This window comes from Ambystoma mexicanum, chromosome 3q, assembly GCF_040938575.1.
Source record: "Ambystoma mexicanum isolate Mex_15411 chromosome 3q, UKY_AmexF1_1, whole genome shotgun sequence".
NCBI classification, from domain to species: domain Eukaryota; kingdom Metazoa; phylum Chordata; class Amphibia; order Caudata; family Ambystomatidae; genus Ambystoma; species Ambystoma mexicanum.
This window is the reverse complement of record NC_090926.1, coordinates 344,894,531-344,908,597: the sequence shown is the minus strand read 5'-3', so window position 1 is coordinate 344,908,597 and position 14,067 is coordinate 344,894,531. Positions and strand designations below refer to the sequence as shown.

The 14,067-nt window shown below is 49.6% G+C and overlaps 1 protein-coding gene across 4 annotated transcripts in view; it reads left to right on the top strand.

The window, feature by feature from the left end:
• LARP1 (La ribonucleoprotein 1, translational regulator) overlaps positions 1 to 14,067 on the top strand; it is a 1,174,773-nt gene that overhangs the window by 982,133 nt on the left and 178,573 nt on the right. For all 4 annotated transcript variants that reach the window (XM_069653974.1, XM_069653972.1, XM_069653971.1 and 1 more), the window contains one exon: positions 624 to 768. In XM_069653974.1, coding sequence (XP_069510075.1) covers positions 624 to 768 — 145 coding nt within the window. The remainder of the gene's footprint in view (positions 1 to 623; positions 769 to 14,067) is intronic.

Here is a 14,067-nt window from a genome sequence, read left to right as displayed (position 1 = left end):
CTGCCCAAGGGAGTGTGCTCAACAGGGAGCATGGTACCATATGTGGTTGGGAGTGCTCGTCATTCAGGTTTATTGAACAGAAGTTCTGAGCTGGATGAAGGATCTGGTCGTAATTTCCCCTTTGTTGCACCGCTTTGAGGGTCTTGCTAGGTGTCCCGTCCCCAGACTCCGAAGCTTCCAGGCTCCCGAAAATAGTGGAAGCTCTGGTACAGGCTAGAAGGGTAGAGTTGGCCCAAAAATGGAAAAGTAAATGCACACCAACCAACAAAGAATGGCTAACTAAACTGTGGGATACTTTTACATATGAGAAGCTGACAGTGGGCACTGTTAAAAGCATGTGAAGTTCTTAAGCTCCAACATGAATTTTGGACCCAGGTATGTGCATAGCTACTGGTCTCCTGGGTCGAAGGAGTCTCCCGTATTGCACAGGCATGATATATGGAACTCGCAACGCCAAACGAAGCTGATGGTTTGGTCCCACTTACTAGTCTTAAGGTCCCACTGGATGGTTGGTCATGATAGCTTATGTGCGGGGAGTGGGGAATACGTTTTTCTGTTTTGTGCTTGGAATACAGTGTTGCCTAATGAAAAATGTTCAATAAAATTATCGTTTCTTTCCCCAGAGAGGAAACGATTGGGCATTGGTCAGTCCCAGGAGATGAACACGCTTTTCCGATTTTGGTCATTCTTCCTTCGGGATCATTTCAACAAGAAAATGTATGAAGAATTCAGGCAGCTCTCGGTGGAAGATGGAAAGGAAGGCTACAGGTACTTCTGCTGCATTCCACAGAAGAGGATGATTTGCTTTCCTGAAATCCCCTTTAGTCCAGATTGAAATGATCTTCATTCTTGATGTAGTGTTTGGTAGTTCCTGGTTTTTTTGCTGTCTGTTAGTCATGTGATTTGCAATGTTCGCCATCTAGAGCTTGGCTCTGTCTTGTTGCATTGCAAAAAATGTCAACCTTGATTTGAACTCTCGAGTGGGAACACGCCTTTGAGTAGGTGATATTCTATCCCTCATTTCTCCTGTCCTGACTTTTGAAGGGAGGTACATTTTGAAGGGAAGTAAAGCCTTCCACTTCACTTTCGCTCACATGTTATGGGGAAACTGATCAGTTCTTCAGACTATCAGTATTTTGAAACTTTCCCTTTTTGAATTGTATGTTTAACATTGCACACTACATCTTACAATGGGGATAATCTTGTCACCATAGTTTTTTACACATTGGGCCCCATTACGAGTTGGGTCCTATCCCAGCTGTAATACGGCTTCACTGTAATGGCTTAAGCGTCTGGCGGTATTTCTGCAGGATCACGGGTTGAGCGTTAACTGAATCCCCATTGGATTTTCACCTCCAGAAAAAAGGAGGTAAAACAGCCCTTTTAGCACCCAACTCATGATGGGGCCAGCGCTTAAATGCAGCAGTAATACTGTTACCGCCACATTTAAGAGCTAGCGCCCAACTTGTCATGATGCCCATAGTATTTTGGGCTACTTTTATATTTGCCTAAAGACAAGCTGGTGGCAGCAGTTACATTTTTAATGTTTTTGTATTCTTTTTCAATGTACACGTTAGCCTTTACTGCATATGGCTAGTGCCTGTTGGGGGGAATTCTCATTTCTGTGCTGATTCCCTGCAACCTTAGAGGCCCCCAGCTCTTTTGCTGGACTTAAACCTTTAGTTTTAACCCTGGAGTGACCTTTTTCTCACTCATGTGTCTGACCTGATTTGGATTTGGTGTTGTAATTGTTTTTATGAGTCTGACAAACTCATAGGCATCTACTTGTTGTATGGTGACACACAGCACCCTCAGTACAGTGTCACAGAGAAATCCTTTAGATTTCTCATAAGCTTTAAATACCTTTTTCTTCTGTGAACTACTGTTCCCAAGAATAGTAAAGCGAAAGTGACTTTACTTAGCTTTTTCTCTTTGTAGGTCAGGCACACACCATCTTATGTGGAGTGCTGGGCGCTACCTAGTAGCCCCTTATCATACATTCTCATGTAACATTTTTTGTTACCCTCACTACTTTAAATGACTGTGGTGGCAGTGGTTTAATTTTCCTACCATTGTGTTTCTACCGCAGGCCGACTCCTCAGCTGCAGTATAGTACCCATGGGTATGATATGATATGGTATTTGTAACGCGCCTATACACAGGTGTAACTATTTTGTCAAAATGGCCGGTATTCTTTTTTCGTCACTATCTGTTTCTGAGGTCTTTTTTGGGTTTTACTCTGCACGTTGAGCCATGTTTGCGCCCTTTGTTTGTTTTGCCTTTGAGGGGCTCCAGCCCTGAAGCCCGCCTCTGGCTCCAGTGTGTCTGGAAAGGCAGGATGTGAGGGAGGTTCCTGAAACTCCCCTGTCGTTTGTCTCTAGGAATGCCTGAATGCAACCAGTCCAGACAGCCACACTGCTGAATGGGAGAAACTTGCTTAAAAGGTGAGGATTTTGGGATTAGAGGCATAGTCGACCGCTGGGAGAAACACAAAGCTTGCTGCATCCTCCTGGGCCTTTCAATTGCCTGGTGAAGCCCTGCTGCTGTACTGAAACTCCTTTTTCAATTCGACAGAAGCTCCGCAGGGAACATCTTCCCTTGGGTTAGTGGGACCAACAAACCCTGAGACTAACTCCACTGGACCACCTTCCCCGACTGGCTTTATTTCTTCTCTGCTGCAAGAACAGAGTGCCAGGGGTCGAGAAATCCGTTGCAGAGTGCAACATCTGAAATCCGGCCAGAAGCTCCGGGAGTCCAAGGACCCTCTAGAGGCAGATCAACCCATCTCGAGTCCCCTCGCCAGAGTGCAGGTCCCAAGGAGTGCAGCCCAGCCGGTATCCGAGATCTACGACTGCTGTTTACCGAGTGCTGAAACCGCGAAGTGCTTCTGAACTGAAGAGCCTGTCGCTGCCGACCTCCAAAGTGCTGCCGCTGGAGCCCTCCAGACGTCCTCCTTGTCACCATGACTGAGGCTCAGGTACCCAGGGTCTGCATGGCTGCTGCAGGACAGAACCCCGCTGGACCACTCTTCAACCTAGAGGTACTGTGTACACTTGGGGTTTTTACCTAATTGTCTTTGAACTGTGCTTTTCTCAGTTGAGATTTGCAGTGGCTTACCTTTAGAGTTGATTCCAACTCTGCTTTCCACAGGCTTAACAGCTTGTGACCCTACAAGTGGATTTTTTTCTACAAACTCTAACTTTGTGCAAGACTTTTTATAGAAGTGCCTCCGCTCCATAGACTTTGGCTGTCCTAGCTCCCTGCAGACTCTTCTAGCCCATTGACTGATTGTTTGTCCCTCATAGGTGGTATCTTGTTTTAGACTGTTATTGCTGGGAAAGGCTTGTCTAGATTTCATTGGAAGATTTGTGTCCTTACATATACCGAGAATCTGTTTAACCTTTGCTTTCTGCAACCTCAGAATCTGCAACTATAACTAGTGATATATAAATGCCATTCTCCAGCATGGGGCCTGGCATGGATTCACATGCTCATGAATATTCCCTGTCAGGCTGGAAATCCTTGTTAAAAGAAAATGTTTGTTTCTAAACTGTCTTTCTCCTATAAACCACTCACTGAGCTCTGGGTCATATTGCCCCTAGCCAATGACTGCCCTCTGCCTAAGCTCTTCCTCTGGCAGCCATTTTCAGATTTTTACCAAACGTTAAAGTGTTGGGAGTCCTCGTGCTTCGGTCTTCGAGCTTTTGCTGCGTTTATGAGAGTTACTCTATCTTTCGGTCAATCGAGCCCGTGTGCTCCATCAATTATCCTTCCGACTAACCGGGACCAGTTTGTCAGATTTTTCATCACCCCTCAAGGGCTACGTTCGTCGAGCGTTATTCTTGGAGGCTCAGAAGATTCTTCAGGCCTACACTGCATGGATCATGTCAGACGAGGAGGATGGTGCTGCCCTCTTAAAGCTTTGCTCAAATTGTGGTTTGCTGAATGTCTACCTGGAAGGCAAGCATTCCCGGTGTCTGTATTGCCTGCACCCGACACATAAGGAGGAAGATTGTGTGATTTGCTGTGGCTTCGCAAAGCGCACGTTTAAGGATTGGCACCAACGGTTGGAATTGTGGCTGCAGGCCAAGGTCTCTGCACCGGAGGGTACCCAGGGGTATGCCTCCCCAGTTCCGGGAAACCTGAGCAGGCTGAAGTCCTTCGAGGGCGCCCCACCTGTGGGGGCCCCACCTGTGGGGGCCCAACTTAAGTTCAGGCACTGCAAGTCTGCTTCCGACAGGGTTGCTGCTGCTACGGGTCCTGCGACGGTCAGGGCGCAATAGTCCTCCCCATCTGCATCGATCTCCAATCAACTCCCTGGTTCTTCATCCAAGAGTAAGTCGCATAACCCGGGTTAGTTGAGGGAGAACCCAGTGAAGAACAGGCAGGAGAAGGCCAAGCAGAGTACGGTGTCCGGCCTACCCGTGACAGAAGGCCAAAGGAGACCAAGTGTCCGATCCGGCGACGGAGATGGCTAAACAGGACAAGGCTCCCGACATGGCCGTGAAGGGGAAGGCCAAGCAAGACCAGGGGTCTGGCCTTTCTGTGAAGGCCCAGGTGCACCAGGCGAAAAGTCACCCTCCCTCAAGGTAGTGACGTCGCTTTCAAAGGCTGTAAGGGCGGACCCGCAGGGTCCCCCAGCACCAGCAAGGGTGACCCTTCCTCCCAGGAGGGAGGCTTCAAAGAAGCTGGTTGAGAAGACCCTGGAGTAGAGGATCCTAGACAACAGCCCGAGACCGACCCCTCTGGACACGAAGAGGGTAGGGGTGCATTGAAGGCCTTCAGGGAACAGACATTTCTTCCGCTGATGGGGGTGGGGGGGGTTATTTCTGTCCATACAGTCAATGAGGGCGATGACAAGGGAGATGCCGGGGACTCGCCCCATGACTGGGGCTCCAGGAAGACTAGGGCCATACGCCCCACATGCCGCCTAGAGACCTTCCACTTGACATCTTCTTGACCATTCACACAGTGGTGTCTGAGATAGAGGATGCCGGCAACCCCTGCTACCTGCTCCTCCTCCTCGGACACCGGTACCGGTCGCCCTGTTGATTGGGGAACCACAGGCCAAGCACAGGAGGTACCAGACTCCCCCATGCCACCCATTGCACAACCCCCCCCCCCCCCCCCAAGAATTGTCCAGTTCAGCGGCATCCACCCCTCTAGACAATGAGGGGAAGAAATTGGGTTTGATCGGTAGAACGGTTATCTACTTGGCTGCGACGGTCAAGGCTGCCAACGCCCTTGCTGCCAGATACGACTGCGAGCTGTGGTTTAAGCTCGCTCCACTCCTGCACTTCCTCCCCAATGACAAACTGGTAGAGGGTTTGGAGATCTTTGAAGGCGAGGTGGCATCGGATCACACCATCACAGTGGCCATGGACTTTGTGGACGTGGGGTTCTGCCAGATGGTAAACAGTCTCCCTTCACGGTTGTGGGTGGCTCAAGGCCTGCAACTTTAGGCAGGAAGTCCAGACAAGGGTTGTGGACATGCCCTTTGACGGGGACAACCTGTTCGGGAAGGCTGTAGATGAATCCCTCCAGGCCATCAAGACTGACACGGCATGTGCCCTAGGCACGCTACGACGGCCGTCCTTTCGTTCCTCAGGAGGGAGCCGGTCTTCTAGTGATTTTGGCGGGGTCTCCTCTTACCACCAGCCCTTGCGCTCCTCGACCCAGGAAATCAACGGGGGCTGCTTCAACGCTTCCAGGGCAGACTCCGTCTGGCATTGCGAGGCGGCCAGTCTACCTCCAAGCAAGATTGAACTGGCCAGGACATCTGGCCCTCACCCGTGCACCCTGGTGTAAGGCCGGCTGGCGAAAGTCTGCGTGTGGAAGACCATCTCCACCAACCGTTGGGTGCTGGACACACTCACCCATGGGCACATGCTACAGTTCCATTGAAAGTGTCCCCAAATACCACCAGTGGCCAGCAGGAAAACCACATCCCTCTGCTGCTGCTGGAGATCGGGCCATGTTAAAGGGACGATAGAGCTAGTTCCAAAGTGGCTCTGGGACTCCAGAGTTTCCTCAAAGTACTTCCTCGTATGAAAGAAGACTGGGGGATGGAGGCCCATTTTTGACCTACGGCGACTGAACAAATATATAAAGTCCCAGAAGTTCAGAATGGTCACGCTTCAACACATGCTCAGCCAGCTGGGGGAGGGAGACTTTCTGTCATTGTACCTAGAGGACGCTTACTTCCACGTCCCCATCCACAAAGCACACTGCAAGTGTCTTTGCTTCATCATTCAAGGGAAGCATTACCAGTTCAAGGCTCTTCCTGAGTCTTCAAGTGCCTGGTGGCGGACCATCTACGACTGCAAGGGATCCACATGTACGACTGGCTCATCCAGGCCAGGTCAAAGGACATCGCCATCGACCACACTGCGAGGGCCGTCTGGTCGCTTATGGAACTGGGGTTCTCGGTGAATTATGTAAAGTCCTGCTTTACTCAATCGCAGTACACGCTGTTCCTCGGTTCCAAACTCGACAAGCTAGCCTACCTGGTGTCACCATTGGAGAATATATCGGCCATACTAGGTAAAGTGCAACAGCTGTTGCGACTCGGAAGTTGCCACGGTGAGGGCGATCAAGTCTCTACTCTACATGTCATGCATATACCTGATCCGGCTCTGCAGGTTGCGGATGCGCCCTGTGCAGGAGTTCCTTGACGTCCTGAGACTTCAGGACGGAATCACGCTTCATGAGTTCCGTTGGGGATAAGGTGTTGGGTCGTGCGCTCCAATATCGGCGGGGCATGGATTTCCAGAACCCTCCGTACCCGGAATGTCACCGCAGATGCTTCCCCGGAAGGATGGGGAGCCCACACAGGATGTCTTCACGCCAGAGGCCTGTGGCTGCCGGAGGAGAAGACTTTGCACATCAACGTCCTGGAACTACAGTGAGTTTTGGGCCATCAAGTCGTTCCTGCCATCCCTCAAGGGCAAGGTGGTGAATGACTTCATGGACAATACCACCTCATTGTTTTACATCCGGGAACAGGGAGGCACCAGATCCCCAGCGCTCTCCAAAGAGGCGCAGGACTTACGGCACTGGGCCATGGCCCAGGGGATGTTCCACATTCAGGTTCACCAGGCAGGAGTAAATGACATCATTGCTGACACACTCAGCAGGGTGCTTGGGCAGGACCAAATGGACAACTTTTTCCTCCAAAAGGGGCCGTCCCCAGAACAATCTGTTTGCGGTGACAAACACCAAGTGCCGGAGGTGCCAGCAGATTCCCCCTGTTGGGGAGCATGGGGATGCATTCTCATTCCCTTGGGAAGGCATGTTTATGTATCTGTCAAGCCCGCCCCCCCCCGTTGCGAGTCATCAATTGACTCAGATGGTACCAGTGCAGGATGATACTCGTCACACCAGCGTGGCTGAGGCAGATCTGGTACCCGCACCTTCTCAGCCTGTCGGCGTCCCCTCCGGTCAAGCTGCCAGTTGTTGCGGATCTTACCAGTGAAAGAGGTGCAATTCTGCACCACAACCCGGGGCAGCTGAACTTGAAGGCCTGGCGCCTGCAGCGTTAGAATTGGGTGGCTACGGTCTTCTGGCGGACTGCCAAGAGATTCTCGCGAAGGCCAGGGCGTCCTCTACCTTAAAATGCTACAGACACAAATGGAAGTGCTTTACTATTTGGTGCCGTGCACAGAAGATGAACCCTCTGAGGGTCACGGCCCCTCGGGAATTGCCATATCTACTATCATTGGCTAAATCGGGGCTGGCTCAAACTTACAAGATTCATCTGGCAGCTATCGCCCACTACACCAGAACTCCAGGATGGTCTTCTCTGTTATTGCACCGTCTGGTCAAGGAGTTCATCAAGGGACTTTTCTGCTTGTTCCCGCCGTTGAAGGCTCCGGCCCCGGCGTGGGAGCCTAATGTGGTGCTGACTAGGCTCCTTTGGGGCCTCATTCGAACCTTTGCATTCAGCTCTGCTCAAGTTTGTCGTGGAAGACAGCTTTCCTCATGGCCATCAACTCTGCAAGATGAGTAGGTGAGATCCAAGCCCTGTCGTGCAAGCGGCCTTACTTGATTTTTCTTGAGACCAGGGTGGTGCTGCAGAGGCACCCCTCCATGCCAAAGATGCCATCGGAATTTCACCTCAACGAGCCTTTGGTGTTACCTGTGTTTTTTCCGACGCCTTCATCGCTGGCTGAAAGGACTTTGCACTTGCTGGATGTGGCTAGAGTGCTGACGTTTTGTGGCCCACACGAAGAGTTTCTTGAGAACTTCTCCGCTTTTTGTGAACTTTGGTCCTGTGAGCCATGTCCACGGCTTCCATTTCCAGGTGGCTCTCCGGCTGTAGCACTGTCACCGGTTGGCAAACAGACTCCTGCCTAGTCGTCCGAGAGCCCTTTCTACCAGAGCGATCGCTGCTACACCGGCATTCCGGTCCAGTGTGCCCCTGCTGGACATCTGCAGGGCTGCTACATGGAGTTCGACATGCACCTTCACGAAATTCTACTGCATTGACAGGGATTCCAGGGAGGAGTCCAGCGTCGCCCAAGCAGTGCTGCGCAACCTTTTCGCTTGGAAGGTGAGCCTGGTGAGATTCGAGATTGCTTCTGTTGAGCCTTGCCTCCTCCTGTGGTTGTGCATGTGTACTCCTATGTATTCTTTATTCATGAGCATGGGAATCCATGCCAGACCCCATGATGGAGAAGGAACAAGTTACTTACCTGTAACTTGTTCTCCAGCATGGGTCTGGCATGGATTCACATGCAAGCCTGCCCCTCTGCGGCTCTTCTATTGGTCCTACTACCACTTTACGTGCTACCAAATCTAAAGATGGCTGCCAGAGGAGGGGCTTAGGTAGAGGGCAGTCATTGGCTAGGGGCAGTATGACCCAGAGCTCAGCGATTGACTTATAGGAGAAAGACAGTTTAAAAACAAAACTTATTTTTTTTTGAGGATTCCTTTTTTTTCTTTTAGAGGATTCCCAGCCTAACGGAATATTCATGAGCATGTTAATCTATGCCAGAACCTTGCTGGAGAACAAGTTACAGGTAAGTAAATTGTTCCTTAGTGTCCATGTGAATTGTCACCTCAGGGTGTAGGAATTGTGCAAAAAGCATATCCAAAAAGTAGCCACTAACTTAGACTGATTCTGAAAAGTGATTTTAAAGTGTATTACATGGTTACAAGAATTGCTTTTTTAAAGAAGGTTTATTTAAAAATTGATGTTAAATTACTATTTATAACTGAAACCTTGAGTGTGATACTTGTTTACTTGTGTTTACCAATTTCATTGCTACAGCTTACATTTACCCCTCTTGAGATAGACCTGGCTGCTCAGTCACACTACCTACTTGTGTAGTACGGACCTATACCAAAAGGTGGGTTACCTAATACCAAGCAGATGTGTTGTGTAGTAACTGAATTGATTGATGTAGTAACACTGTGTGAGACTTCAGTTTTACTACATCAATTCTTACCAAAGAGTGCCCTAAAATGGCTGTCACTCGATATTTGCTTAATTTTTCACCATATTGTAGTTTGGCCCTTTTCCTTCCCTCTCAGGACAGGAAAGTAATGCACTTTCCTGGGAAAGCTGCTGCTTTCGCTGTGTAGTGAGCCTTTGTGTGTGGCCCAGGAAGCAGGGCTGGGACTCTAGTTCTGGTCCACATCACCAGTCCCAGAAAGTCTTGTCCCTAATGACTGGCTGTTTGAATAGTGCAGGAGCCTTACAATTGGTGGACTTGGACTTGCTTCCAGATCGAATTTTGGATAAAAAGAGGACCTCTGCTTTTCAACACTACGTTGGAGCCAAGTATACCTTGAGGAATAGCAGACTGCTGAAGATCCGTAGACTCTTCCTGAAGTGGCCAAGCGTCCGTCAAGCTCTGCTCCTGATCTCCGAAGACCCTCAGCAGTGCTTCAGTCCTTGGACTAGTGGGACCAACAAGTCTCTACACCACCTAGTCGATCCAGCCCTCCAGAGCCTTCGTAAGTGTCCCTGGACTATCCGGTGGACTGTCTAGCACACTTTTGGGGCCACCGCGCCAAAAGTCACCAGTCTGGAATTTTGGTAGCCTCCAGCTTGTGCCACAAGTCTCATTCTCCCTAAATTCCCCCTTTCCACAAACCTGTCCTGCAGCAGTTGTTGTGACTGTGACTGGAAGGGCACCTATCGTCTTAGAACAATTTATAGGATGGAGGAAAGTTCAAAAGAACACCTGCATTGTTCAATTCTACATTTCCCCACAGACAGGGGTTGCATCTTGCGTTACCAGCCAACGAGAAGAATCCTTGAACCTGCTACTCCTGGCACCTCACTGGAACCAAGGGCAGAGGATCAAGGCCCCAGAGACACCCCCTACAAATGATCCATTACGACATCTGGGGAAAAGCGGGGGGGGGGTATTACTGTTAGGAAGAATTGCATGCAGTACCCTCTGGGACCACCACATACAATTAGGACTACAGGTGTAAGCAAAAGCAACCTTTGATATAAGTCTGTACTACGCAGTTTGTGGTAGCGAGCTGAGCAGCCAGGATTATCTCAAGAGGGAATGTGAGCAGTAAAAGATGTAACTCGGAGGTCTTACAATCAGTGGTTCAAGTAGACACTTGGTAAAACACGTATTAATTTATTAGTCATTTAGAAAACATTCACTAGATTGATGCAACTTAATATCATACACACTTCAGTATCAAACCAATATGTTTCTGGGTAAATTAGGCTCCCCTGAAATAAGGGCAAAATGGCATTTCAGTCACTTTAAAAAGGAGGTCAAACGTGCAAGTTAATAAAATACATGACAAATACTTTCTTAGGCAGTGCAAATAGTTTTAGTTCACTAGAGGACTCGATTCGGTTCAATAGGCCTAGGCCAAAGTCAATGGGCTAGTGTCTTGAATAGGAAAGAGCAGTTCTTGTAGTAAACTGTAAAGTTTTTGCCAAAGTTCTCAGAAGTAGTTTGTACAAAAAGAATCATATGTTGGGTCACAAGCTGATAAGGCCTGCAAGTTGGGAAAGTTTCATGAACTTTCACCGCGAGAGGCAAGTTTTCTCAATCGGGTTGGCACAGTACCTTTAATATGAAGAAAAGATGCAGCTGAAGACATTGGTTCCTGGCCGTTCCTGCAGATCTCACGTTCCTGAGCCTCAGTCGTGGGGACAAGAGGGAGGATGTCGGGGGGGGACTCCTGCACGGGGGGGACTCCTGCACAGGGACTGGTCATACAAGCTTTCAAATGGAAGATCTTTAGTTCGAGTAGCTGTAGTCAAGCACACGCTGGTGTCCTTACCCCCGCCCTCTCCGCCCTCCCGGTTAAGCCTAACCAGCTCTGAGAATGGTATCCAGGTGGCTTACGAGTTGATTGTTCGGACCAACTCAAAGGAAGTAGTCCTTGAAGGGGCTTCTCTGTCGAGATGAACTTCGCAATTTGGACCTACAGCAGAGCTTCACCGGGCAAACCAACAGTCTAGGAGTTGCAGCAGCTGTCCTGTTCCAGCTCGTCTTCGGTTCTTTTCTTCCAGTGGTCGACTCTGCTTTCCAAGCAGAGAGACTCGCCTTTTAAAGTTTTCTCCCTTTCATTCTAGCCTAGCTGTAACTCACCCAGCAGGGTGGCTGCCCTTACCAGACAATCAGCCAGCCAATCACGCCAGAGTGCATTTTAGTCTCGTAGGAGACTAAGCACAGGGAGTTTCACGCACCTCCCTCACTTCCTGCCCACCCCAGACACTCAGGCGCCAGAGGCGGTCTTCAGTCCTGAAGCCTGCTAAAAGCATAGAAACGGAGACCGAACCTAGTTTGGTGCGCAGAGATAACATCTAGAAGGACCTTTCCAAAAAGAAAAATGGCTAAAAAAGATTGGGATTCGTTTAAACAAAGGAAGCTCAGACGACTTCTTGGAAAACATGGCTCCCGCAATTTAATGCTACCAGTGTTCACGGTCAGGAAAAAGCATGGTAGTTCGTTGTAAAACCAGTGCCACCAGCCATTTCAATAGGAAAGGGTAGCATTTGGCTGCTACATGAGTTTGACACAGGTGATACTAGGTAACCCCTGCAGCACTCTATTGTAAGAGTGTGCTGGGTCTAGGAATTTAAAAAGACTAAAGTGAATTTAATTTAACATTCTCTGGGAAACAGTAGTTTATCCCAGAGAAGGTATTTAAACCTTGGGATAGCCTAGAAAGGCTTCCCTGTGTCACTGCACTGTGGGTGCTGTGTGACACACATGAAAAGATGATGCCTATGGAGTTATCATAAACTCCATAATCAAAGAAACAAACACAGAACACACATTGAAAATGAAAGTTCAAAGCCACAAAGTTTAGCAAAAGAGCTGGCGGGCTCTAAGGTAGAGGGAATCGGCACATTTATGAGAACTTTCCCTAACAGCTTGGAAGGCAGTCTACCACTGGACATAGGAACCGAAGAACTTGAAGAGGACGCCTGCTGCAACTCCTGGACCGTTTGTTTACCCAGTGAAGCCCTGCTGCTAAATGAATGGGAGAAAACTGATTAAGCGGCTAGTCTCTTGGCTTGGAAGGCCGAGTCAGCCACTGGAACGAAGGAACGGAAGACTAGCTGGAAGAGGACCGCTGCTGCAACTACTGGACCGTTGGTTTGCCCGGTGGAGCCCTGCTGCAGGTACGAATCGCCAAGTTAATCTCGACAGAGAAGCCCTTCAAAGACTACTTCCTTTGAGTTGGTAGGACCAATTAACTCTTAAGCCACCTGCACACCATTCTCTGAGCTGGTTGTGTTGCAGGAAACCGAATAGCCAGGGAGGACGACACCAGTTTGTGTGCTTGAAAACCGCTAACGAAATCGAAGAATTGTCAGTTTGCCAGCTTTGTGACCAGTCCCTGTGCAGTGCAGGATTCCCCCCCCCCCGATGGCCTCCCTCTTGTCCCCACGACTTAGGCCCGGGAACACAGGATCTGCAGACCTACATAGGAACAGAAGCCAGCTGGAACCAATTTCTTCTAACCAAAGGTACTGTAAAATTAAGGGTACTTGCCTCTTGTGTAGCCTTGCTTGTTTGCTTTGCAGAGATGCTTGCAGCTTTGCTCCTCACAAGCCTCCCATCCTCTGGCCCTACAGTGATTTTACTTTCTCCAAAGACTTCTAAAACATTGTGCAAGACTTTTACTTGCCTACAAGAAGTGATTCTGCTCACCTAGACGTTAGCTCAACTAACTTTGGCTGGCCTGGCTCCCTGAAAGACTTCATATCCTCTGACTTGTGCTTTAACCATCCCTCAAGTGTCCCTCATTAGATAACTTGTGGGCCTGGAAAATGGTTAATTTACTTTGCAGTGGAGGTTTCAAAAGTGCTTACCTGCTTGAGAAGATTTCTTAAGCATTGTACTCTAAAGTCCCGCCCCCTTTCCTCCATACCGCATGGGCATCCATTCCTGGGGATGGGAGACGCAACCTTTCTCACCAGAAAAAAAACCTTCACCCCATTAAATTTAGAGGCTTGCTGGGGTGCGGCCCTGGAAGTATGCGCTACCCTGACTCCACCCAGTCCCCTTTTCCACGTCGACAGGAATGGGCCGACTTCACAAGCGTTCCTGGGTTTGGCTTCGGCCATGTAATCTTCCCTGAATATTTCCTTTGTTTTGTTTTCTTTTTGTCAATCAGGTACTTGGTCCTCCGGTGCCACGCTCCTCCCCAGCGCATGTCTACTTCGGCGGCTTTCGGCAGGTGTCCACCCTGCGATGGGCTCTTTCCTATGTCTGAACCCCATGCTCTTTGCCTCAGCTGGCTTGGCCCCGACAACGGCTGGGAGGGTTGTACCGTGCGCAACGCATTGACTCCACACGCACTGAAAAACAGGCTAGCTACGTGGGGGGGGGGCTCTTCGAAGGGTTGCCTCCAGAGGAATTTAAGAACTTCGTCAGACAGAGATCGAGGCCCAAAGGATGGCCGCTGTTTTCCATCACACCACATGAGGGCGACTCCTTCCCAAGGAACCCCCCGACCGGGGGGGGGGGGTCCCTCGGGTTCTCAAACCAGCACATGTACTGAGGCTGGTCCAGCTACCAGCCTTACGGTTAGTAAATCCTTCCAGAAGCAGTGCTAAGGCACTGCAAG